Consider the following 25,378-nt stretch of genomic DNA (forward strand, 5'->3'; position numbering starts at 1 on the left):
GGTTGGAGTAGGTCGTGGCAGCACAGCGAGGGCATGCAAAGTGCTGCAGCTCCCCCAACTTTTTGCGTTTTCCTTTTTGCAGCATGCAATTAGCAGGTAGAGTGCCTTTTGTCTTTTTGACCTTGCCCTCGATTCAGGTCGTGTCACTGCTGCCTGCCTCCCTTCTGCAGCCACATGCTGTCCGCTCGCCGCCCCGATAGGCTCGTCGCTCTGCAAACCTTTGGGGTGCGTATGACCACCGCACCACCACTACACCACACCACACCCAATCCCCCGCAATCTCTCATATCTGATAGAACACGCACGGGGACCGCGGCGCTTGCATAATAAATTAAGCCATTGCGCTGGCAGCACATAAACAACATCCTGAGCAATAACCAGTGCCCATTTCTCCAAACAAACTCGCACACGCTTCCCCAGCCTATGTACATCGCCGCTTGTACCATCCTATCTGGGCCAGCACGCGGCCACCCGCTCGTCCCGTCCCCTTTTGCTTTGCAATTTTGCTTGCCGTGGCCACCTCAATCCTCGCCCGTATTAGCCGTCACGGCTTTTGCCTCGGACGTTGTCTTTGCAGCACATCGTTCTCGGCGGTGCCCCTCTATCTTGACTTCTGGATTCCGTGATAGAAAGCCTTGAAGCCAATTTTTGCCAATCGGCTGTTGGCAGCCGTTGCGTTCAGCCAGCGTTGCCGCGATCTTCCTGACCTGCTCGTGCGAAGGAGGGTCCCCTATTAGATTCTGAACTGATATCCACGATGCTAGCTGCGATTCTTGAGCCCTAGGAAGCTTTTGAAACGGCTCATAAGCCTCTTTCCGTGATGTTCTGCCCTTCATCCGCTCCTGGATAGTTGAACGTGGCACACTCCAGTGTCGTGACGCGTAGAGCTGGCTCTTGCCATTAGCAACGTCCTGAATTGCATTCTGGAGGTCGGATTCGGTGGATTTGGGCATTGGGAATGCAGGCAAACTTAAATAAGAAGAGATGCGCGAGAAAACGCGAGTTGTGAGAAGAGGCGGCTGGGAAGACCATGCCGAGAAGTGGGTGCCCAAGGACAGTCGCCGAAGTCGGACCACATCTTCACCTCGAGCCATGTAACTGCATCTCTGACAGTATCATGTTCGAGAACCCATCCAGATTCGTGTCAAACCACTTGAACCCTTTCCTCAGCCTGCCACCTGAACTGCGTTGTGAAAATCAATCAATCAATTCGCCAAACTAAAACTCCCATGTTCCTAATGCTGCCTTCATGACGGTCATGGCAATCCTGTGGGTATCTCATGGTACGACTAAAAATCACATAAAAGGTCACCCTGTCGTTTCGTTTCAATTCCCGGGACCTCGCGCTCATAATGCAGCCCAGCCTAACACCCTACCCTTGTACAGGGTTTTATTTTCGTCCTTTCGTTTCGGCTTGCGCGTCGACATTTCGTTTTATAGGCCGGGGGTTGGTGGCGGTCGTTTAGTGGTCGGCCTTGGGGGCGTTGGGCAGCTCCTTGAGAGCCTCGGCGATGATGCTCACGCCCTTTCGCAGCTCCTCCTCGGTGATGACCATGGGAGGGGCGAAGCGGATGATGTCGCCGTGAGTGGGCTTGGCCTGTGAGCCGGTTAGTATCACGCACCGTCAATGACGCAGTAGTACAGGGTAGGTTACGTACAAGCAGACCCTTCTCCTTGAGCAGCATGCACAGGTCCCAGGCGGAGTGGCCGTTGGTGGCAGACTCGTCAATGACGCAAGCGTTGAGAAGGCCCTTGCCGCGGACAATCTTGAGGATGGGCGACTTGAGGTCGAGAAGGCTCTGGCGGAAAATCTCACCGAGGCGCTGGGCGTTCTCAATCATGTTCTCCTCCTCGATGAGCTCGAGGGCGCGGATGGAGACGGCGCAGCCCAGAGGGTTGCCACCATAGGTTGAGCCGTGCGTGCCGGGCTCGACTACCATCATGACCTCCTTGCTGGCAAGGACAGCGCTGACCGGGTACATGCCGCCGGAGATGGCCTTTCCGAGCGTCACCATGTCGGGCTTGATGCCGGCCCACTCGGAGCAGAGCATCTTGCCGGTGCGCCCGATACCGGTCTGGATCTCGTCGGCGATGAGAAGCACGTTGTGCTTGGTGCAAAGCGCCTGGACCTTGGCCAGGTAGTCCTCGTCGGGGACCATGACACCGGCCTCTCCTTGGATGGGCTCGATGATGAAGGCGGCAGTGTCCTTTCCGTGGGCTTCGAGGACCTCTTCGATATCGGCAATGTTGTTATATCGGATGGGCTTGCCAGTGGAGGGGGATGTGGCACCGATGTTGGGAATATAGGGACCGTAGTTGTCCTTGGACTCGGGGTCGGTGGACAGAGTAATGGCGGCCATCTGAGCGAGTCAGCGCCTTTCTCACTTGCAAAAAAAAGACCGTTTGGAGAGTGGGCAAGTGGAATCACTTACAGTGCGGCCGTGGAAGTTCTCGGCAACGGCAAAGACGAGAGCCTTGCCCTTGTCAACGCCCTTGACCTTGTACGCCCATTTGCGGGCGACCTTGACGGCAGTCTCGGTAGCTTCGGCACCGGTGTTCATGGGCAGGACCATGTCGTAGCCAAAGACATTGCGGACCTTTTCAGCCCACTTGGGGAAGACGTCGTTGTGGAAAGCGCGCGAGCTCAGTGTGAGGCGCGAGGCCTGGTCGGTGAGGGCCTTGACAAGCTCCGGGTGGCAGTGGCCCTGGTTGACGGCACTGTAGGCGGACAGGAAGTCCATGTACTTGCGGCCCTCGGGGTCCCAGACATTGATTCCTTGGGCTTTGGCGAAGACAACGGGAAGGGGGTGGTAGTTGTGGGCGGCGAACTCGTTCTCGGCGCCGATTGCGGCCTTGGTGGAGGAGGCGTGGAAGCGGGAGTCGGCCATTTTGAAGGTGAGGAAGGGTGTGGTAGGTGGTAGGTAGGGAGATGGAGAGTGCGACAAGAAGCCTACTGTGGAGAGATGTCAGTATTGATGTAAATGAGGTAAAGTTTGGAGGATGTAAATATGAAAAAAGAAGAGGAATTGGTCTCTTGTGCCAACATGGCTAGGGACAGCAGAGTGGTAGCCGGTTCGGTTTTTTTTTCCCGGCACCAGAGACAACCTTAAAAATGTATCGCCTGCCCTCTAACCTCAGACCTCTGACGCAGGAGAGAAACCAGCAGCAAGCAGACCGTTTATGGTGGGGGAGGGGCAATTACCTGTAGGTACTGTAATTAGTTAGTAGGTGCTAAGGTAAGGTGGTGTGTTGTGTGGTCAAGTGGTAAGCAGGACCAAGAGCAACGCCAAGAATGACGTCGACAACGACAAAGCAAGCAGCAACGCACCCACGCACCTTGTGATTGGTTTGTATCGATTCAATCGGGGAGAGTGTCGGTCGTTCAGACGCGTGTCATCTGTAACTAGACGAAGGTGATTGGAATGCAAAAAAAGTTGGAGAAGAAGTGGGCGGCGACGCAAAGAAGCAAGGAGGCAAGGCGGTAGTTATATATACCCCATCCGCAACCATCACTGACTGGAGCACCCTGTCGCATGTTTCGCCCTCGTGGACGCCGTACGAATCTTGTGTTCGCCGCTATACCCCTAAGTGCAAGTGTGAGCGCCGTGATATGGATTCTATTGGTTCTTTGTGTTCCAGCGGCGAGGTAGCGGAGGCCGACGTTCGGTCTGTCTGGTGGTGACTGGGCTTGGCTGGACCCAGACACACATTGATTGTTTCGGGAGCAGGTTGCATGGATCTGCTTTTTGGAAGGCTTTTCGATCTGGCCGGCCGACAAGTTTGTTGGCTCAGCCGTCCCATGTCGAGGACGGTAGATTTCATCGACGTCGTCTTTTTCTCTCGCAATCGACGGTGTCCTCCCCTCTTGGGCAATTTTCTCGGAGGTGACGGCCGCCGCCGGGTCTCTCTGTTCCTTCTCATCCATCGTCCTGGTTGGTCCGAACTGACCGTCATGGCTTGCTTCACCACTAACTGGCCGGGTTGCTCCACACACACGCACACGCACACATGTACGAGGAATCGCTCAAGTTTTTTTTTTCTCGCCTTTTTTTGCCCCCGTAAGTGGCCGTCAAATGCTCGGACGACTTGGCTGGCGGGTGCTCTCGTGTGTGGCCTGACTAGTAACGTATGTACATACATACATTAGTCCGTCGCGCAGCCCACCAGTAGCATGAGCCCGAGGCCAACCGGCGCAGTAGGGCGTGGATTCGAGACATGATCATGTCCACGACGGGTCCCGCGAGCCTTGCCCTCGGTCCACACTTGGCTGCTCTCCGCCGCCGCCGCCGCCGACGTATGTGCTGTAGGTAGGACCGTAGGACTTGGTAGTGGTAGGTAGCGCACCGGCTGCCGGGGCCGGGGCTGACCGGGGCGGCCGGTCAGGCGCCCCTCACGAGACCAGCCTGGAGCCAATTGTTGACGTGGTAATGACAGCCGGCTTACGCTTGCATGAATTGATGAATTGATGAATTGTACCAGGCGGTCATGTCGACAGCTGAGCTGTTGTGCCTTTTGCCTCGGCCGTCGACAGATGCAGTCCGCCTGCAGCAGAGATGGCTATTTCCATGTCGGATTTCCAGAAACAAGGCTCGCCAAAATTGTGCTGGCGGCTGGCTGGCTGAGGTTGATCAATCGCAATCCGCGTTGGACATGTACTTATTAGTATGCGAGATGGAAGCATCCAGGTATGCAAGGATTTTGGGGGGGTTGAAAGGATCAAAGCCCTCCCAGTCCAGTCTCAATCCACGAGCGGGCGGGCGTTTGCTTTCAAACGGCTGCACCGACCTGGGCAACTCTCTGCCAGGCCACCCTTTATCGACTGCAAACGACAAACACTCACTCCTTCACTTTACATCTATTTTAGGCCTCACGCCGTTGATAGCCAGCCCATCGTGCTGATCGCACCACATCTGGATTCACATCTGGAACAGCTCGCCTCTAGCCTCCAGCGATGAGATTGCGCCCCACTGAGCCAGCGCGCCCCCTTTCGCATGCCATGATGCAAAGTAACCTTGGAAAGACGCTTCAAACACCACCTGTCCAGTGGTGTCAGTCACACCGTGAGCTCTGCATGCGAGTGATGTCAGCATCCAGATATCCAGATATCATTGTCGCAGCCAGCCATTCATAGACACTGATTCTCGGCTACTGCTCTCGACTGTGCTTCCTGCGCCAAGAAGCTGATTGCTATTCCGCATGTCAGCTGGCAACACGCTGCCACCTCGACCAGTTAGTCACCACTGGGACGCATCACAGGGCTCTTGCCTCAGCGCATGAATTAATTGCTTGGCGATTTGCTTTCAATGATTTAAATTCTCAACCCGGTTGCGCTACCCCCACCGTATGTCATGGTACCTACACGCTCCGCAGGGAGGAGGTCTCGCGTTTCCTTCACCGATGTCCTCCTCGTCCGCCTAGTCAACGCGCTCAGCATCGCGACCTTCTTCCAACCGGACGAGTACTTTCAGTCTCTCGAGCCAGCGTGGGATCTTGCATTTGGGTCTGAAAGCGGCGCTTGGCTCACTTGGGTATGCCTGTGCCCCCCCAGATAACCCCGTCTCCTACTCTAATCATTGCCTAGGAATGGCACTATCAACTACGCTCCTCGCTACATCCCATACTCTTTGCCATTCCATATTCGCTCGTTGACCATGCAGCACGCCTTCTCAACATTTCTCCCGCCTTGCGCTCCAGCATGCTCATTGCGGCACCTGCGATCCTGCAAGCCGTCATTGCCGCGCTAGGGGACTGGTACACATTAAAGCTCGCCGCCAACATATATGGCCAAGATAGCCTCAATGCCAACGTCGCTGTGAGTTGCAATGAAGGAGTAAAGTACGCTTAAATACTAACATCTCCCAGCTTATGCTGCAGCTTGTCAGCCCGTGGCAATGGTATTGCGCGTCCCGTACCTTTTCCAACTCCCTCGAAGCTTCCCTCACCACCATGGCACTCAGCTACTGGCCGTGGTCACTTCTTGGCGCTGCCACAACGACAAAGGAGAACCCAAAGTCTACTGATCCTCTAACTTGGGGCGGTACCATTGGGCGCCTTCGCATCTGCCTATGTCTAGCCGCGCTAGCCATTGTGCTGCGGCCTACCAATGTTCTCATCTGGATCACCCTCGCCGGCCTCACAGTATCGCGTCTGTCTTTCCACGGCGCCTCGCCCCTCACCTTGTCAACCATTATGGTACTTGCTCGCGAGGCCATTCTATGCGGCTCCTTTATCCTTGGCCTCTCCTTGCTCGCTGATCGGGCATACTTTGGCTTCTGGACCCTACCAGCGCATAACTGGCTTAACTTCAACATTACTAAATCGCTGGCGGTTTTCTATGGTCAAAATCCGTGGCATTACTATTTACTGCAGGGCATCCCACTGCTCTGCACCACGATATTGCCGTTTGTATTGCCCGCGCTCATTCTCCCGCAGACAATGGGCACCGCTGAGCTCAAAAATACGCATCGTGCCCTGGCCGCTGCGGTCATTGTCACAGTGACCACGCTGTCATTCATCTCACACAAAGAAGTGCGCTTCATCTACCCTCTGCTGCCGATTTTCTCTGTCCTGGCAGCACCGCGTGTCACCTCCTTTTTCACGTCTGCTGCCAAGCCAGCAACGGGCAAGGGAACAGCTTCCAAGCGTCAGGTCCGCAACCAGCGCTACCTCATAGCCGGCCTCGCTTTGAATGGTGTGTTGGCCGGTTACCTTTCCTACTTTCATCAAGGCGCGCCCATCCAAGTGCTCTCGTTTCTGCGTCAAGACTTTGAGCGTATCCATAACACCGCCAAAGCGGCGCAACAAAACCACGAGACGGAGTTGTTTGCCCTCTTTCTAATGCCGTGCCATTCTACGCCATGGCGTTCGCACTTGGTGCACCCAGACTTGCACGCATACGCGCTTACCTGTGATCCGCCGCTGCACACCAATCCCAACACTGTTGAGAGGGACACGTACCGAGACGAGGCAGATCGGTTCTACGATGACCCCGTCGGCTTCCTGCGCCGGGAGCTGTTTTTGGCGACGCCAACAGCGCCGGCGGTGTCTATCCCCGGGGGGCGCAGTCCGCAGGCGGTGCCGGGCCTATTGAACCCACCGCGTTACATTGTCGGCTTTGAAGGCGTGGAGGACTACCTAGTGGAATTCCTCACCACGACAGAGGAGGGTAAGGCGCTGGGTTTTAGGCTGCGACCCGTGTGGACCGGGTTCAATGGCTTGTTCCACGAGGATTGGCGCCGCGCAGGAAACATGGTCGTCTGGGACACTGGCATATTTCATGACGCCCCCAGTGGGGTCTAACGCATTTGCTAAAACATTTCATTACTTCGTCGACGAATCATCTATCACCTTTGCTATGCGGACGGACCCCAGGGATGCCATCACCACCAATGCCCACACCACACAGTCATCCCGACTCAACGAGTTACCACCCACACCACCGTGCTCAGTAAAACCAAGGTAGACAGCCCCTGCATGGCAACTTGCTGGCTGGTCGGGTCCGTCTCGTAACGGAAGGCCGCCGCTGCCAGGATGGCGATGTAGAGCCACGTCATGGCGAGTATGCATATGATATAGGGGACTATCGCGCCAAGGAAAAGGACGGAAACGCAACGGTTAGCCTTTAAACGCCAGTTGATGATGCAAAAGGGAGGGGGAAAGGACGGTATAGGGACTCTGCTTTTGTCAGAGTCCATGGGCAACTCACAGTCTTCCCAGTGGATGGAACGCACAATATGGGCAAGTCGCATGCCGGACACCGCAAGAGTGACGAATATGAAGATGTACGCATCTAAACCAAGAGGGGAATCAAGTCAGCAACCTGCTCTCTAATCCTCATTCTTACCCTATTTGACAAAAGGGCAGAACTCCGTGGCCTGCTGCTTACAGGCTATTCTAATCGGAAAGTCGAACCAGTCCATCGTGGATGATGTTTTGCGACGCCTCGGGAACTTTCGAAAAGATGTTTTTCAAAGGAGATGATAAGTTCAGGCAGAGCCGAGAAGACGACCTGAACAATAATCGTATACGGGCAGCAACGCAGGAAGTTGTCGAGAGGCTGTCGGGACAGGAAAAAGACACGCTCAGTCGCAAGCTCAGGGAAAGAAGCGAAGAAAAGGTTACGAATAAGCATGAAATTGGTAGAAAAACACGGCCCTGGGTATTTATCCACGAATTTTTTTATTCATTTATTTCTTCATTCCCACATATTAACTTTTGGTCTTTTTTCGCATCGTCTTTGTGCGGACCGGGTTGGCGCAGCCGCCGGCGTCGACATTTTCAAACCTTCTCAATGTATATAAGAGTCACAGGCGAATAGAAAATGCGCCGAATATCAGGCACGAAAAGGCATCATCAGGCTTCCTTCTATTAGATCGATAAAGTGGAGAAGCAAATCCTTGCGCGGGCGCTTTGAACTGCTGCTGCCCCAGATCTCCTTACCCCAGGGCCTCCCCAGATAATGGCAAGATAGATGCATAATGTTATCCGTCTCTCTGTTTGCACTTGCTAGGTCGCTGTTGGTCGTCGGAAACGTGATATTGTTCGTGTTTTTTTATTGTGACAGGTTGTTTGAATGCATATTCTTTATATGACAAAGGAAAAACAAAAAAGAGGCTCCTTATTCGGGTGCCTTCACCCACCGGTTTTCCCGTTAAAATACAGAATGTTTCAAGAAAAAAAAAAACAATACCCTTTCGCTCTCCAAATTAGGCCAATGACAGAATCACCACCTCGCCGTATAACCCAGGCGCCCGCGTTGCATGCCAGAAAAAGAGAAATGCCTCTCTTTTTCTTTTACGCGCCGAGAGCCATTTGCTTCTTGATCTCGGCGACGGCCTTGCCGGGGTTGAGGCCCTTGGGGCAGGCCTTTGTGCAGTTGAGGATGGTGTGGCAGCGGTACAGGCTCATGTTGTTCTCGAGGTTGGCCTGGCGCTCCGCGGTGCGCTCGTCGCGCGAGTCGGCGAGCCAGCGGTACGACTGCAGCAGGATGGCCGGGCCAAGGTACTCCTCCGAGTTCCACCAGTACGACGGGCACGAGGTCGAGCAGCAGGCGCAGAGGATGCACTCGTACAGGCCGTCCAGCTTCTTGCGGTCCTCCTTGCTCTGGCGGTATTCCTTGCCCTGTCGTCACACTCGTTAGCTGCGTTCAAGTACCCCAGCTTCGGGCCATAGGCGACTGAAACTTACGTCGGGAGCGGGAGTATCGCGCTGGAGGTAAGGCTTGATAGACTTGTATTGCTTGTAGAAATGCGTCAGGTCAGGGACGAGGTCCTTGACAACGTAGGTGTGAGGAAGAGGGTAGATCTTGACGTCAGAGTCAGATTCGGAGGGGATTCGGCCTGTGATTGGTTGTTAGCAACGTAACCCTCTCAATTGCGCCGTCAATTGGCTCCGGCATCGCGAAGATGGCTCGGGCCGTCAATTTCGGCACGTGATGGGAGGCGTCATACAGAGGCAGGCCAGGGTGTTTTGGCCGTTGATGTTCATGGCGCAGGAGCCGCAGATGCCCTCGCGACAACTTCTGCGGAACGTCAGGGTGGGATCGAGCTCATTCTTGATGCGGATGATGGCGTCGAGCATCATGGGACCGGTCTTGTTGAGGTCGATGGTGTAGCTCTGTAGCCGCGGCTTCTCAGTCGGCGTGTCGGGGTTCCAACGATAGATCTGGAACGTCTTCATGCGCGGCTTCTGCTCCTCGACCTCGCTTACGGAGGCCATGGAGCGTGTGAAGGCGACGTTGGGGCGGAGGGCCGCCGTCCTGGCAGTGCCGAAGACTCGCGTCGAGTGGCGAAGAGCTGCCATTGTCGTGTTTCTTATTTTTTTTTCAGAGGGGACAAGAAGCGAACAAGGGAGAGATGGATGTAAAAGCGGTCGGCTAGGATGAATGCAGCCAGCAAAGACGGCAAAGCATAGACAGCGCAGTTGAATTGGCCTTTCGCGCGATGGACAAATTGACTCGTCGGGAAGCTGTTTGTATGAGACGGCGGGAGGTGTGAGAAGATGGATTGCTGGCTTCCCTCGGCTATTACGCCCCCAGGCTTGTGCTCGTTGGCTCTCCTGGCCAATCAACGGGCGCTTATTGTAAATTTGGGCCTCCGCAATATTTCGTCACGTGTTCTGATGAAAGTACCATTCGGATGTACTCGGGTGACACGAAGGCCGGAAAAGTATTGATCCACCTAAGAAGCCGGCCGAAGAAGCCGGTGAGAAGCCGGGAGGAATCGATTTCGTAGGTATTACGAAAATACTCGGCCTCTCATGATCACTAACATTAGCGAGTAACAGAGCCGCATATTCCAGCTAATTAACTTCTTGGTAACATAATGGGATAAGAAGTGGTCCTATTTTGGACACGAATAATTATTTTATTGTGTACTAATTCCAGGAGTTTAACCAAACTCCCAGCCTGCGTGCACAGTCTACCATCAATCTGGGTGTCTACCGTCATTTTGAGTGTGAACAAATACTGACAGACTACTCGTCCGTACGGCGAACAGATAATAATATGGATACAGATTTTTTGCTACCGCAGTCGTAATGAGGATTGGTACGTAAATTCAGTGAAAATTTGCAACTGAGAAGAAGAGTCAATTAAACCATCGGTCTTTATATCTCCCGTACTCCTTAATTCGCCTCCGGCAACGAACAAGAAAGCTGCTCACCACGACAAATCATCATATGGTCACCACCGCATCAAAAACCAAAAAGAAAAAGCGTCCAGATCATACATACATTTCCAGTCCAGGCTTCCGTATAGAGAAAAAAAAGTAGAAAGAAATGCTAGAGCCCTTCATATCGCACGTTTCTAATAGCTGTCCACCTGGTAACTAGAAAAGAAGAACACCAACGAGAGAATTTTTCCTCCAAAAGTACGCTTTCATTAGCCACAGACCGACTCCCCTTCCATGTGTCTCTGCCCCGAATTCAAGTGACACCGCGTCGTTCTCGTGATAACGAAGTCCAAACGTGACGGCCGATCGGGGAAGTGACGAGACATCGCAAGTAGAGGACGTGATCGGGTCGCTCGGGGAACTGTTTGATAAACATGAGAAAAGCACAGCAAAAAAAGAACTTCGCTTCACAGGGTGAAACAAGCCCCAGAAACAATAAAACACGCATTCAACAAGCCAGGGAGACCTCAGAGCGTGCCTCGACATTACGGGCTACAAACTCCGTACCTTCTCCCCAACTGGGTATATAATCGTTCGTCATACGGTCACCCATGTTTTGAGTGATAGGCTGTCATATTAGGAAGTAACAAAGGCTCAGGCGGCTTTGGGAGTAGCTTCGACAGCCACAGGAGCTGCATCTTCAAGATTGGCAGCTTGCGACCCAGAGTGCTGGGGCTCGGAACCTTTGGGTTCGATAGGCTCTTGCTGAACAGTGGTCGGTTCAGGTTCAAGGGCGGGCTCTGGTTGAGGAGCAGGAGCAGTCTCAGTTGATAGCAGCTCGTCCTTGACAGGGTATACCACGTGCGCGCTGGGAATGGGTTCGACAGCTCGAACTTCAGTCGATTGGGCTGGTTGAATTGTCGCTGAAGCTTCCGTGGCGGGCTCTTCTTTGATCGTCTTGACAGGTTGATGCTCAATAGCAGTGTGTGTGGGAGGTTCAGACGAGGGGTTTGTGGCTGGCGTGACGGTGGTGTCAATTGGATGCTGGGCAGCTGGACCCTCTTCCTTCTTCAAGGCCGTCTCCGTGGGCTTTGGGCCCGATGGTTCGTCGCGCTTAATATCAAGGCTCTTACCGCGACCTAGGATAGCGGCACTGATGCCCTGGCGCTCTCCAGCCGGAGGAGGGGACTTGTTGCGCTTATGGTCGGCATTTTCCTTAGCCTCGCGGTATTTGTTCTTGATCCAGCCGATAGGGCCTTTAGCTTCGCCGTCTTTGCTGTCGTACGATTCAGCAAACGCGGCCTCTGAACCATCGGCTTGAAAACTTCTGCGCGCTTTGCTTGAACTGGCAAATGAGGTTGTACTTGTCTCCGCGTTGTGATTGAGCCCCAAGTTGAACTGGGGAGGCGCTTCGCTATTTCCATCGTCCTTTTTGGTACCGAGTGATAGCCACCTCTTTTTCCTTTCTTTCCCCGGACTTTGAAGGAGACCGGCAGTCCGGTCGTCGGTGGTGTGATCTGGGTCTGAATGACCGTTTGCGGAGTCGACAGGTGAATCTGTCAGTTCGGCGAGGGCATTTTCGATGGGCTTCGTCTCAGTGGGCGAACTTGTCTCAGCGGTGCTGATTACAGGCTGAACTAGCTGGGCCGCTGGTGACAAGGCGACTTCGGCCCTCTCAGTGATGGCTGACGTTGGTATTGTTTCGGGCACAGGCGGAACGTTTTCCAGAGGATTCGACATTTCAACATTCGGCGACGCAGCGTTGGATTGAGGAAGGGAGTTGCTCGAGCTGTGTGCGCTAAGGCCTATTGCACCGGGGGCTCTTTTTTTCCGCAACTTGTTCGGCTGTCGCTTGTCGCCTCCTTCCGTGGAGGTCCTTTGGAAAAGGTTTGATACACTGCGTTCCTTGGTCTCTTTGGGGGTAGGGGGTACGTCAGCTGAATTTTCCAAATGGCGGTCTTGGGTGTTTCCCGGCGGAGCTTTGGTGGCAGAGTCTGGAAGAGCTAAAGGAGTAGAGGGGCCGGATGTCATGGGCGCCTCTGCTAGTCGGACCGGAGTCAGTGGCTGGACGGGGCCAGAAGCATCCTTCTCTACCTTGGCAAATTTTCTGCCGCCGACAGTTGGGGACTTTTTGGAGGGGACTGTATTGCTCCTACTCAGGCCACCTGCAGGGGAGCTTGTCGCGACAACCACGGCAGCAGGCGTAGCTGAGTCGTCCTTTTTGGAGTGCTTGGATGAGACAGAGCGGTTTCGTCGAAGCTTACCGTCTCTCCGCACACTTTCCGCGCCAGCGCTGGCGTTGGACGCAGTTCGATTGATTTGTGTGGGTGTAACTGTGCTAGGAGTGAGTGGCCCTTTGGGTGTACCGGACTGTACTTCCTTGACGGTGTTTTCATCGGCGGCAGTGCCTTGCATGCCGATTAAGAAGTGATCCTGATTTTCAATGAGGAAAATGATGACGCATTGATTGAGTCGATATTCCTCTGGAGCCATGGCGTGTTGGGGATGTGACAGCATACCCGGTTGGAAAATGGCTGCCAAGTTCTGTGAAGTCATGCGGTTCTCTTCCGACTTGGCCGCAAAGACAGCCAGAAGGTCCAGGATATAGAGAAGAAGCTGGCGATTGAGTGGGGGAAGCTCAGTGATCAAGCGTTGGTACGTGTGGATAGCAGCCTTTTCGTCGAAATCAGGGACGAACTGGGGTCCCTCAGCATCGCCGGCAACCTGCTTGGTTGCGCCTCGCAGAGGATCGCGAAATTGCTCGTATAAGTCCAGAGGAACGACGGGTTCCGGCAGGTCGTTGAGGTATCGGCGGAGAACATTCGCAGCGTCGTGTACGGTGTAGCCGTCCCACACAAGACCTTTGCCGTATCGATCCGGGGAGTCGAAAATGCTCTTGAGCTCTTTGATGCGTTTTTCGGAGCCGCTGAGACGGAAGATACCTTCAACGCCGGTCGCTAGATGATGAATGCTGTATTAGCGAACACAGCGGCAAGACGACGAGGGGTAGCAAGACGGACCCTTTTCCTTGAGAAAGACGCCACATTTGGCGACGACGATTGGCACGTAGCCATATATGTAGCTCTGGCCCTTCTCATCGATCAAAGAGATGGCGACGTTGGCGTATGTTATGCTCTGTCGCAATGGCACGCCGAAAATGCCTGGGGCTCGGGTCTCTGCAAAGAAGTCAGCAAAGGCGCAACAGCGACCGGAAGAGAGGCTATGCGACGGCGCGTCGGGGAGTAGCATGCTGCACTTTCAAATCGGGGTTACCCGTTGACAGATGCGCGATGGCTGATGAGCCAGCTAGGCAGCTACGGGAGTCCTGACGTCGGCCAGGTGCAACGCATCGGGCTGGGCTGTCCCGCAGGTGGACAGCAGTACAAGCCGGATGCCAGGACCGTAGGGGCAGGGCCAAATCGTATCTGAAAGTCGCGGAGCTCCGGGAAACAGGATGGTCAAATAGGATAACTCGTACCAGGCTGATCTTGATTTTTGGATGGCAAAATGAAGCCTTTCCACCAAGACTTGAGATCGCGTTTGTTGGGCGGCGAAGAGGGTTGGAAGGATGGCGCGGTCTGGGAGCCGGCTTGCTTGGCAACCGGGGTAGCAGAAGCCATTGTATAATTATCTCGGGGGAGGGACGGCGTAGAAGGAGATGGGGATTGGCGAGGGCGAAGGCGAGGAGGAAGGGAGCGGGTTGAAAAGCTGTCGTTCCGTCACAGGAAAACGCCAGGAGCGTCGGGCTGATAAGCGCTCCTCGACTCGAGGAGGGCGGCTCGGGCGCGGAGGGTTGCAAGTCTCGGTAGCACGGCAGATAAATTGCTTTTAGTATGAGCTGAGCGGGATACCTGCGTTAGAAGATGGATGGCGGCAGAATGCGCTGGTCGTCAAGTTGTCGCACCGGCAGATAGGTAGGTACAAAATAATGGAAGAGGCAGCGCGCAGTAGAGCCGGCTTTACCAGTAACTAGTTGGTGGCGGTGTTGCGACTGCTAGCGGGCGTGGCTCGGTTGGCTCTCAACGATGACGGGCGGCGGGCGCGGGAGCGCAAATGGAGAATGAAGAAGCAGGTAGTGGCCTACGTCGAGGGAGCGACAGAAGCGTTTTGAGGAGCGAGGAGATTGCGCAATGTGTGGAGGAGCGGCATGGGCGCAAATGAGGGAATCGTGAGTGTTGAGGGGAGTTGGCTGTGGCAAAGGAATGATGAGCAGGTATGGGGGAGAAGTTGGAGAAAGATGGGAGGCAGTGCTTTCAGAAGAGGATGGACGGGATGTGAGGAACTGAAGGCAGCAGGTTGGCAGGCAAAGCGGGCGAGCGAGGAACAGAGGCACCACCAATTGTACCTCCCAGGTTAGTGCTAGCTAGGTATGTATGTATGTATGTACGTACAAGTAAGGTACCTACTGTATGTACCTAACCCAATGTAACAAAACAGGTACTGGGAGTTAGTTGCTACCCAGCCAAGTCTCTTGCAAGGCAAGTTGGCAGCAGGGTTGTGTGGATACACGCTAAATCGCTACCTCTCCGTTTAGTTGGGTTAGTTAGGCCAGCCCTCCTCTGCCCTGCCTTGCTTGCCAATTGACAATTTGTGCTAACTAGGTAACGAGCGGAAGACACTTTGCTGCTGAGCCAGCCACTATCCAAGCCCATGGCAGCTTTGACAAAATATTCATTGTCATCTCAAAGCGAATGCTGGGAACTGTGGTGATGCGCCAACAGATCTAGTGGGCGTGGACGCGGGCAGATTTTAACAGATACGGCTTCTCAGAGAATCCCCTCAACATCTTGAATGTGACATATGAATGGCTACATTTTTACTGCCCAAACACACAAACAATGGTAAACAAAGACAGCCCTGCTAGCAAAAAGCAGATGCACTCGCTCAGTTGCTATACAGGGTTATCCCTGCGCTGCCTACGGAGGAATGTACCTCGCTCCAAACAAGGTTATTATTCCTTTTCCAGCAAAATGGTCCAGGGTCGAAGCTGTACCAGTACCAGTAGGTAGGGGCTTCCACTGTCCTCATGCTGCCCGTCCTGGTGTCATCAGGCCGCCCACCGAGGTATGTACCTATATTGATCATCACGAGCCGTCTGTCCGATCAGCACCAAAGCATGGCAAAGTCCCGATGCCCTTTCACAAGAAATGCCGGACCTCGCACAAAGGTATCAATTCCAGCCCTGCCCCGCGCCATTCTCTGGCCAGAATGCCTCTGTACTCGTGGCAGTCAAGGTTTCAGCGCCGGGCCAGTGTGGCTTGCCTGGCGGCTCGCGCCGCAGCCTGGTTGGCCTGAAGGTTTCCGTTGAACTTTTCTGCCGTCATGTTGCCTGCATCTGTCCCGTGTTTATTGGAGTGCGCATCAGGGAGGATGCCGTGCGTGGCTTGCCCGCCCGTTCGCCCTGGTAAGTACCCTTTACGTATAGCATGCTTGATATATGTCATGCCGGGACACTCCTTGTTTGACGAGGGGAGCCGAATCGCAATACTGACAGGGCAGAGGCAACAAGGTCGCAGCAGCGGGTAACTAACTAAATGGCCCCGTCATCAAGCTTATCATCCACCACGCCAGGGCAGGTTGAAACAGGGCCGAGATTGTTCCCCGGCCAAGGCCACAGAGGCAAGTCAAGGTGAGCCTGGACGAGCAACCTCACGAAAGACTCCATCGCCAGGCCCATACAAGGCGTCGTCGCAGCGTACTTTGTAACGCCCACCTTCCAAGGCATGCAAGCATTGGCATGGTGGGTTCGCATTGGTGGCGGCCTGGACCAGCAGCAACTGAGCCTCGATCCTGATTGCTCAACCATACATTCTCCAATCTACTGTACTGGCGCATATTGGAGGTGGTGTCTGCCCCAAAGACTTGTTACGAGCCTTAGTAGGCAGCGACATACAAAGTACACAAACTACGGATAGCAGCACTCGTCTTCGTAACAGGGGAGAGACTCAAGACCCTTCCATGCCACCTAACTTTTATACCTGCTCCATTGGAAAACGGGGAACTCCGTTCCAGCCTTGTTTTGCTACGCTTCTGGGATTGATCATCCCTGCATAGAACATTACAGAATTCTGGGGCAACGGCGGGCGGCTTGCTTCTAAAAATAATTGAGCAGAAAATTCGCTATCCGTACTCCGTACCAAGCCTGGGCAAAAGGCAAGTCATCCAGTTTTTTTTTTGCTTTGTTGATGCCACCCGAGGTCAAGGATCATTACCCCTCGCCTTGATACCCACGACTTGCTTCTCGCCTTACCCTGCACTTCTCCTCCATCAGGTCCAGCTCAGCACAATTGCAGCGATTCCTCGTATAAATATTAGTTCGTAGCAGTTTGCGACGTGTTCGCGATCATTCCGAAAAGAGAGCTAGTTTATCACTTCATGCCGTATTGTCCGATTCTCCCGCGGGGCAGCCAGCGATCGCATCATGCACAAGTCGTCATCCACACACACACATACACACCCAGTAAGGACCATCGCCAGGGCGCTATTAATAAAGCAGTGAAAGTCGTAGATCGATTTTCTAGTGTCCCCCACCTCGTTTTCAACATGAACATGAAACCTCATATTATGTCCACCAACGCTCGCTTGTTGTGCCCATGCTACCCTGGGGCCGCTTCCAGAATTGAAACAGACTCAAGTTGGTATGGGATGGAGCTGTAACAAATGGCCCTTCACCGAGGAGGAATTGCTCCTGCATTGAATCCTTAAGCCTTGTGCCGGCCTCGCCGCCGCTCGCCTACTCAAGCGTGGACGCTGCCCCCATGTTCTCACGCCCAGTTCTTGTGGCAACCAGAAACGATAAGATGGCCATTTCCCCATGCAGCTTGGGCGCCTGTGAGAAACGACCGATGTTAATCGCGATGAGAAAAGCATATTGTGTCACAAGAACGTGGGCTCACCGGCACAGCTCTTGTCCGGCCGCGTGCAGCTGTCAATGACGTAGAGAAGTCCCTTGGCAACATGTTGACTTTCAAATGTCCGGTTCGAGTCAGAAACGAGCTTCCTTCCAATCTTCGAAACGCCCATTGCTGAAGCCTACCAGTAAGAGGACTCGCTTTTGCCGGTAATGGCGACGCCGTTGACGTGGGAGCTGCCGGAGCGGCAGAAGAGGATATTCTTTCGACCTGGGGGGGCTACACAGGGCTGCGTGCCGAGCCTGTCCAAGTACTGGAAGCAGGCGATGAGACTGTGCACGTCAGTGTAGGCCCTCTCGGCCGGCCCGCAGACGCCGTCAAAGGCGGGGGACAATGTGAGTTTGGAGTCGGCTTTGTTTGCCCGCATGGTCAGCAGTCTCGGAGATGGTAATGCGAATTAATCTGCGGCAACGTACAGGGTAAAGGAGAGGGCATGTTGTACAGCTGCTCAGAGGTGAGGCCCAGGGACTCCAGGCTGGGAAGCCCGGGCCCGGGCACGAGCTCGGGCAGCTCAGTCGTCCCAGCCGATACCGTAGCGGCAAAGGCGAGCATGAGCACTTGGAGTAAGATACTGGCCTGCATATTCAAGGACATTATTTCGGGGCTTCATAGAGTGCGCTATCTGCTGGCCGCGAGAGCCAAGGTAGAGGAGGAGCAAGCGACTTATATCCAGCCCGAAGTTCCCGGTCCGGTCAGGCAGCGACGCCGCCTGTCTCTCCCCATCCATGGGACGGGAATATTCTTCGCCGCCCCGATCAAGTATAAGATGAGAATCAGCCTTACCTTAGAGCTCTTGGAGCAAGTATTTGCTGAAGAGGGCGGAATCTGCAGGCTCTACCCATCTCGACCCCCTCCCCCCCCGCCGGGATGAGATTTGTAAGACTGAATATGCAGAGTCACGCAGCAATAGAAAGCATACACTTTTCTCATTACAGGTTGAAAAACATGCAGATTGTACAAAAAGCCTGCATGTGTGAAGGTCTGATAACAGCGCAATCTGCAGGAGAAGGCGTCGTCGGGCGCACACGAAAAGAAAGCCGGCCGAATGGCGATAAAGAGACTTACTCTTTTACCCCGATTTTGATTGGATCAAAACCCCATGGTCAGCATTCAGGCATCCACGGTAAATGCGCCAAGCTGATACGCTTCGTCGCCCTGTCGGCTGTCGCGACGCCCCAAGACCTGCTGCACCCAACTGTGACGAAGACAGGCGAATGCGGGCGCTCCGCGGTGCAGGCGGAAGAAGGCTGTTCAGAATACCGTCCTTGCATTTCAATCGGTTTCAGGATCATGTTTGCTGTTGAATGTTTTGCTGAGAGGCTCAGCCTGATTTCAACCGAGTATATCAACGTATAAATAAGACAAGCAGCATCGTTGGCAATCCCGACACCACTGCCGGCTAAAGAGTTGCCATAACATCATTGAACTTGAAACATCTTGCTGAGTGATAATGTTGCCCGTCATCGCCCTCGGTCTTTTGTCGCTTGTCGGCGCTGCTCCGTCCAGAGTGCAGCACCCTACCAGCCCGTCTGCGGCCATGACGATAAGCGTTACACATGGGTTGACAACATAATTCCCTGCTATTATTGTTTATTGCGACTCGAGACCCGCGACTGCCGAGTCGGGCGGGAAACTTCCCACTTCTGCTCCGCAGGTGACGCCCGTCATCGTAGGACAAGCTCGCCTGTTCAGCGGCGCCTCGTCGCACTGGTATGAGATTCTATCAACGAGAGCAGATTCAGAAGATGCAGCATCGTGTGTTGACAAAAAGAGGAACAGCCGTGACGTGGCCGATGCGGTACTGTGGATTATCAACAACTGCACCTGGCCGGATAAGACCTGTGCCGGTAAGACCTGCATACATTCACGGCATGTGCCACCAATACAGATTACTCCGTACTAACGGCCGAATTACTAGGTATCCAAGCTGCACGTGGGAACGGAGATCTCATTCTTGGAGCTGGCACCAGGAAATACTACGGATAGAAGGACGTTTGCCAGAGATCTGCGGCGCGGGAGCGGCACAGATGTCGATCGTAGGGTGCAGCCGTCCTCATGAGCGAGTTCATAAAAGAGGTGAAATCCAGCCAGTAGTAATCCGTAGTCGCCTCAGTTTCTGCTAAAACTTTTGTGTTTACTGTTATGTCTCAGTTGGCTGGTATATACTGGTAGGTACCGTCGGCCCGCAGACCGGGAGTAGGAGGCGACGGCGAACTTCATAAAGATGATCTGGTTTGAATTGAGTGATGCGTAAGAGCGCCTGGATTAGGACCTATTGATACCAATCAGGGCCTTTGTAAATCTATCGAAAAAGAACAGGCCTCCAGAGTATGTATATACGAAGTAGGTGCACGGGCGAGGGTTCAAGGAAGGATCTGTGTAAAATATGGTAGCAGTACATTCACGATGCCGAAACTTTCCAGCCGTGTCTACTCGCTAATCATCTGCCCGAGTCACTGACTCCCCTCTTCCGATAACCGCTTATAACCACAGCCCTTTCAGCCCAACCCGTTGCCTTCTCTCAGGAAGGCATACGTCAGTCCGCACAACTTATGAGGCAGCCTGGCTAGGCTGCAGACTAGTCCAGGCTACCAGTCGTCATCAACTCGATAGAGCCTGCTGCCTAGATCTCTATAAATACACATAAGAAGATCAGTTATAAGAGGACTGTGGCAAATATACTCCAGTGGGCCTCGTGACTAATAATGCAGGCTCTCCGCAGGACAGTTGTGTGGTGATCTCGGCAGGGTAAGGGTAAGATGGCTCCCACGTTAACATGGGCATCGGATCCAGCTTCAAATTCAATCATTTTATGAATCGCGGCGTAGGAAAACTACAGTGATCTGTGCTTTTCTTTCTTTCTTTCTTTCTCTTTTTTGTTTTCTTTTAAGAAAATGAAATAACTGCGCATCGAGTTTTGCTTGGTGTTGATGCCGCCTCTAAATGATTAGCAGACTGGTCAGGCTCGAATACTCGTAGCCCTGAAAAGAACCGCACTTTTGGTAAATCATAATTAAAATAAGCAACGGAGATTCGAGGCATAATCGCTGTGTTAGTAACTCAGGAAGTTCGAGTTTTGCTTCGCCCACGCTGTTGTCCAGCCAGCAGTTCTACGATGCTGGCGCTGGGATAGTACCACGACCAGGATTGATGCCCTGGGGCACTGCCAAGTGATGAAGGTCTCACTCACCCTCTCCGGATCAAGACAAGCTATGTAGAGAGTGTTGTGGATAGCCTAGCGAGTTCTTTTGGAACTCACAATTGCAGCACACCATCGTCGTTGATACGCTTACAAGTATCCGGGCCAAAGTAATCTGTACTTTCTCGGGCTTGAACATGTTTCTGGGAGTTGCGCAATGAGCAGGGTGTGGCTTGCCTTGGGCTCTTGGCTGATCAACAGTTCCAGGGCCTTGCCACATGGGGAAAGGTTTCCCGCTATGCTGATGATCGGATGATGGATCAGTGTGTTCCTAAATCGGTAACCAGTTTGTTAGAGGGAAAGTTGGCACTGAAGAGAACATGTGATTAAAAAGTCTTGAGTATCGTATGCATTTGTAGAACTTCTTCACCGAAGGAGTTTAGAGCTATTGAAGAGCTGGTCGGAACTCATTGAAGAGGAACGGCCGGTTTGGCAGGTCAGGCTCTCGGCCGGCCGCCACCTTATCAAACGCAGATGCGTGTCTCAGCTGCCGGCGCAGAGCTGAGCGGCGTCGGATGGATCAAGGTGTGGCGCGAGGGTTCGGGGCATCGCCTTCTAGTTATACTGACGTTGAATCGCTGATTGCTCTAGTATCCAGAGTTGATGGAGTATCCTAGTTTGGCACGGGTTAGTTGGAGCTGACATTATGTAGGCGCTGCTCATCTTTTTCGCATGCAACTTGGCAAAGCCTACCGTCTCTAGGGAACGAGGAGGATTGGCGGGGAGGGAGGACAGCGACCCAGGCGCCAGCAACAAGGCACGTCACACCATCTGCAGTGTGATTATGCAGGAAAATGGCGAGTCCAAGTCCATGGAGGCTGACTCCGTGGCAACGGATGGCGAGATGAGTTTGAGGTGATTAAAATATTATTGTGACGGTTTGAATTGTGTTGTCTTTGCACGTCTCGTCAGCGTTTGTAGCGGCCAGCCAAAGAGCCCAGCCCAGCCAGCGCGCGGGCCAGATCTTCTCTTGCGGGGCTTACATCAGCCTGTCATGCCGGCTTTGGTCTTGCCAAAACCACCAAAAGCCACCAAAGAACAAAGCTCGGATTTCGTCCTACATTAACTCGATGAATCCCGCCCGTTTCTTGTCATGCCCACGCTCTGCTTTTGCTCTGCCATCAACGCCTGAACGCCCACTACACTGCTAGTCGCCGGATCTGCCTACCTACAGGCACCTAAGCATCCCTCTAGCTCGTTTTCTCTTATTTTACAGCGCGAGTCAAGCGCCCGCCCGGGGTTCAGCGGCCAACCAAACGCCCAACACTGCCAAGTTGCCCACAGCAGGTAGTCAGTAAGTAAACGGCCGCCCATTCGCAGCGGGTTTTGCGCCTATCCGGCCAGTGGTGTCCATTCGGGCTTGATTTTCTGCTCGCTCGCTCGGTTGCAGTGCCGCTCGTGTCTGCACGAATGCCCCCGTCAACTACCCTCTCTGCCGGAGGAGGCTCGCGGCCGGCTGGCTACGGACAATCTTGCACCAACTGCTCCCGCGCAAAGTGCAAGTGCATCCTTACCGCCATCGGTGGCGCCTGCGAACGCTGCAATCGTCTCGGAAAAGATTGCCAGCCGATTGCGACGGCTAGGAAAAAGGTCGCTAAGAGAACGGCCGCGTCACGGACAGCTCAGCTGGAGGAGAAACTTGACGACCTCGTTTCCATCCTCAAGAGCTCCCAGGGTCATCCCGGCCAGGAACAACACCAGCAGCATCTGCAAGAACAGATTGCCCAGCACCGCCAGCATCTGGGCTACACTCACATGCAGCATGTCCCGCAACAAACAAGATCGCAAACTGCGGCGCTGGACTCGCTTGCCCAGGCCGCGACCACTGAGAGGCACAACGGCGGGCCTGTCCTGAGCCGTGGCGGCAAACCAATTGACCCGAACATGACCTCAGGCCAGCTTCATCGTGACCCAACAGCTGAAGAGGCTGACGTCTACCTGGCAAAATTTCGCACTTGGCTGCCAGGCTTACCATTCCTTCACCTGCCGTCCGACATGAGTGCCAAAGCGCTGAAGATGGAACGACCCTTTCTCTGGCTTTCCATCATGAACTTGGCCTCAGATTCACACTCGCAGCAGCAGTTCCTACGGGAGAAGGTGCGCAGAGAAATGTCAGAGCGCATCATCATGAACCACGAGCGCAACATGGACATTGTGCAAGGCCTAATCGCAAATCTGGGATGGTATGTCTGCCCTTATTTATCTGTGTCACACTTCAACTTTTAACACATTATACAGGGCCACATTAAACACGGGGCCAGGTGCCAGGCCATTCGTCGTCTTGTTTTCACAATTAGCAACCTTGGTCATTTATGAACAGGGCATGATGCGCCCGCCGAATCAGGAACACTTTTCCTCGGTCGGCTTCAAGGCCTGGAACATGAGCACCCTCACGCCTAAAGCTCGCACAATGGATGAGAGAAGAGCCGTCTTGTCTTTATGGTTTCTTACATCAATGCAAGTGCAGTCACGCACCCCCCATCCTTATACCCCTGCTGACCTGAGTAGATGCAATGCGCTCACTGCGCGAACAGAGACATTGCCATGGACAAGCCACATGGACGAGTCTCTAAGTATCCTCGAGCGCGGTGATGACCAACACCTCGATGCCATGCTGGCAACTGTTATCAAAATACAGAAAGTGTGCGATGAAGCACACCGACTGCTCATGCAAGATTTACTTCCCAACGCACCCGCCAAAGACATTCCATCATATCTCTATAAACCGAGTCTCCTGGAGAGACTTAACACGATCAGAGCCAATCTGCCACCACGCTTTGCCACCAATTGTTTGTTCAATCATCCCTCCAATCATCCCAGCATTGCTAACAGATGCCAGACACCATTGTTACACATCTGGTTGCGACAGAATGCCAGATCCACGCCATCGGCCTATTTTCCAATCAACGCATACCGGACACCCAGAGCGTTGAGTCAATGTACCAGTGTCTCGTGTGTATCCGAGCATTCTACGACGCCTTCTTCTCAATCCCGCTCGGCGAGATTGCCGGTCTTCCCTTGCATACATATGTAGCCCTGTCCACGATGCAGGTTATGTTGTACAGGCTAACCATCTCCGACAACCCGACATGGGACAAAGAGGTGGTACGACAGACTGTGGACGTGATGGACATTGTGGACAGGACGATTGAGCTTTTTGAGAAGGTGGCAAGTGTATACCCGATGCGCGACCAGCAAGTGCAGGGTAATCTTTTCCAAAAAGGTGCGAAGCAGATGCGCAACCTGCGTCTCATGTGGCAGCCCATTGTGTCGAAGCATTCTGGCACCATGCCCACTCCCAATAGCCAGCAAAACAGCACCAGCAGGGCTGCAACTGAGCAGCCGATGCTTCTCGATACAATGGTAGACGGCGAGCCCATTGATTTTAACGACATGTCGTGGATGGCGGATATATTTGGCCCCTGGGGGGATATGCAATGACGACCTTGCGCGGCATCCCGCTCTTTTCTTTCTTTTCCGTACCTTACGATGCGATACGATATAAGCGGACATGCACACACCGACACCAACAAATAGAGTCGAGAGTTCCTACCTGTTCTTTATTTAGCGAAATTCATTCTACCCAGCATTGCACTAAACTGCGAATCTCTTGTATGTAATTAATTACTGGGAATGGACCCTCGGCCTGTCACTGACTCTGGCCGGTGGTGATTCCGATAGAGACTGATAAATGGCACCGCAGTTGAGCCTCGTTTTTAGCTCACAGCCCCATTCATCTGATGGAAATTCCCAGAATTCTATTCGCCCCTCGGCTTGCATTTTTTATTCGAGAACAGGCGTTCGCGAGACACAAGTCAGGTGTTTGTCGAGTCTTGAACGCGGCCGAGCGGAGCCGAGTTACGCGAATCCCGTCGACCAGGCCAGGGCTGTCCATGTGGCTTTTTTACTTTGTCGATGCCGGATGCAACCTTGGCCAGCCTTGAATGCAAAAGCCAGCTATCCGTACTGAATGACCCCAAACGGCTCCCCTTCCAAGACGCACTCTTAGGCATGTCATCCTGGAGGACATTCACAGCTGGTCCATGACGCACGCTCTACGATCAACCCCCCCAACAAGTAACGTAAATGGTCTTTGTTGGCGGTCGCCATGAGGGGAGTCGCAAAGATTACCCCGCCTTGAGTAATGGTCTTAGAACAGGTAAGGCGAGATTGGACAGACATCGCAGATTAGCAAGAGGGAATCGGCGGCTCCCTTGTCCGCCCCCCCAACACCAAAATTATTAAATACGGGGAGCAGGACCGGCTTTTCTTCTGCAGCATAACGATTGCCGGATCGGGATACTGGAAATTTAGTTCAAAAAGCTAAGTTGGGGCGAGAGAATCTGCTTACATGCCCAGCAGAGTGGGTGGTCTCATGTAGTGTAGTGACTATCTTGCCTATGATTTGGCTGTAACAAGGGTACAATAAGAGCTAGTCAGGTCGAGAGTATTTCGAGAGATTATATTACATCATAAGAAAGAAGAAAAACAACAGTCCCTCTCCAGCAGATGCCAGACGTTGTCGAAAGTTGGAACTGTGGATCCATCTTCACCGATCACGGCGGATAGCCACGCGACAACTGAGACATTCTATACAGCAAGGTTTGTGTTAAAAATGACCTCGATCACGCAGCCACCGAAAGCAGAGAATAGAAGTG

General features: G+C 53.5%; 6 protein-coding genes across 6 annotated transcripts; 2 read left to right on the plus strand and 4 right to left on the minus strand.

The window, feature by feature from the left end:
- Nucleotides 1-1,462: 1,462 nt before the first annotated feature.
- Nucleotides 1,463-2,888, minus strand: ISF_01855 (ornithine aminotransferase; the record flags this gene model as incomplete). Its single annotated transcript, XM_018845462.1, has 3 exons — nt 1,463-1,597; nt 1,659-2,360; nt 2,433-2,888. The coding sequence occupies 3 exons, from the start codon at nt 2,886-2,888 to the stop codon at nt 1,463-1,465; spliced, it is 1,293 nt and encodes a 430-aa protein (XP_018707185.1).
- A 2,063-nt stretch (nt 2,889-4,951) lies between these two features.
- Nucleotides 4,952-7,299, plus strand: ISF_01856 (Alg9-like mannosyltransferase; the record flags this gene model as incomplete). Its single annotated transcript, XM_018845463.1, has 4 exons — nt 4,952-5,060; nt 5,371-5,528; nt 5,582-5,812; nt 5,863-7,299. The coding sequence occupies 4 exons, from the start codon at nt 4,952-4,954 to the stop codon at nt 7,297-7,299; spliced, it is 1,935 nt and encodes a 644-aa protein (XP_018707186.1).
- A 1,494-nt stretch (nt 7,300-8,793) lies between these two features.
- Nucleotides 8,794-9,801, minus strand: ISF_01857 (succinate dehydrogenase iron-sulfur protein; the record flags this gene model as incomplete). The annotated part of the gene is made up of 3 exons (XM_018845464.1): nt 8,794-9,120; nt 9,187-9,338; nt 9,450-9,801. The coding sequence occupies 3 exons, from the start codon at nt 9,799-9,801 to the stop codon at nt 8,794-8,796; spliced, it is 831 nt and encodes a 276-aa protein (XP_018707187.1).
- Nucleotides 9,802-11,264: 1,463 nt separating this feature from the next.
- ISF_01858 (GPI biosynthesis protein Pig-F) lies at nt 11,265-14,230 on the minus strand (the record flags this gene model as incomplete). Its single annotated transcript, XM_018845465.1, has 3 exons — nt 11,265-13,567; nt 13,631-13,786; nt 14,089-14,230. 3 exons carry the CDS (start codon nt 14,228-14,230, stop codon nt 11,265-11,267), a joined length of 2,601 nt encoding a protein of 866 aa, XP_018707188.1.
- A 3,412-nt stretch (nt 14,231-17,642) lies between these two features.
- Nucleotides 17,643-18,115, minus strand: ISF_01859 (hypothetical protein; the record flags this gene model as incomplete). Its single annotated transcript, XM_018845466.1, has 2 exons — nt 17,643-17,872; nt 17,938-18,115. The coding sequence occupies 2 exons, from the start codon at nt 18,113-18,115 to the stop codon at nt 17,643-17,645; spliced, it is 408 nt and encodes a 135-aa protein (XP_018707189.1).
- Nucleotides 18,116-22,130: 4,015 nt separating this feature from the next.
- ISF_01860 (hypothetical protein) lies at nt 22,131-24,257 on the plus strand (the record flags this gene model as incomplete). Its single annotated transcript, XM_018845467.1, has 4 exons — nt 22,131-22,903; nt 22,959-23,509; nt 23,560-24,118; nt 24,227-24,257. 4 exons carry the CDS (start codon nt 22,131-22,133, stop codon nt 24,255-24,257), a joined length of 1,914 nt encoding a protein of 637 aa, XP_018707190.1.
- Between the last annotated feature and the right edge of the window lie 1,121 nt (nt 24,258-25,378).

This window comes from Cordyceps fumosorosea (genome assembly GCF_001636725.1).
Source record: "Cordyceps fumosorosea ARSEF 2679 chromosome Unknown scaffold_3, whole genome shotgun sequence".
Classification (NCBI taxonomy): Eukaryota; Fungi; Ascomycota; class Sordariomycetes; order Hypocreales; family Cordycipitaceae; genus Cordyceps; species Cordyceps fumosorosea.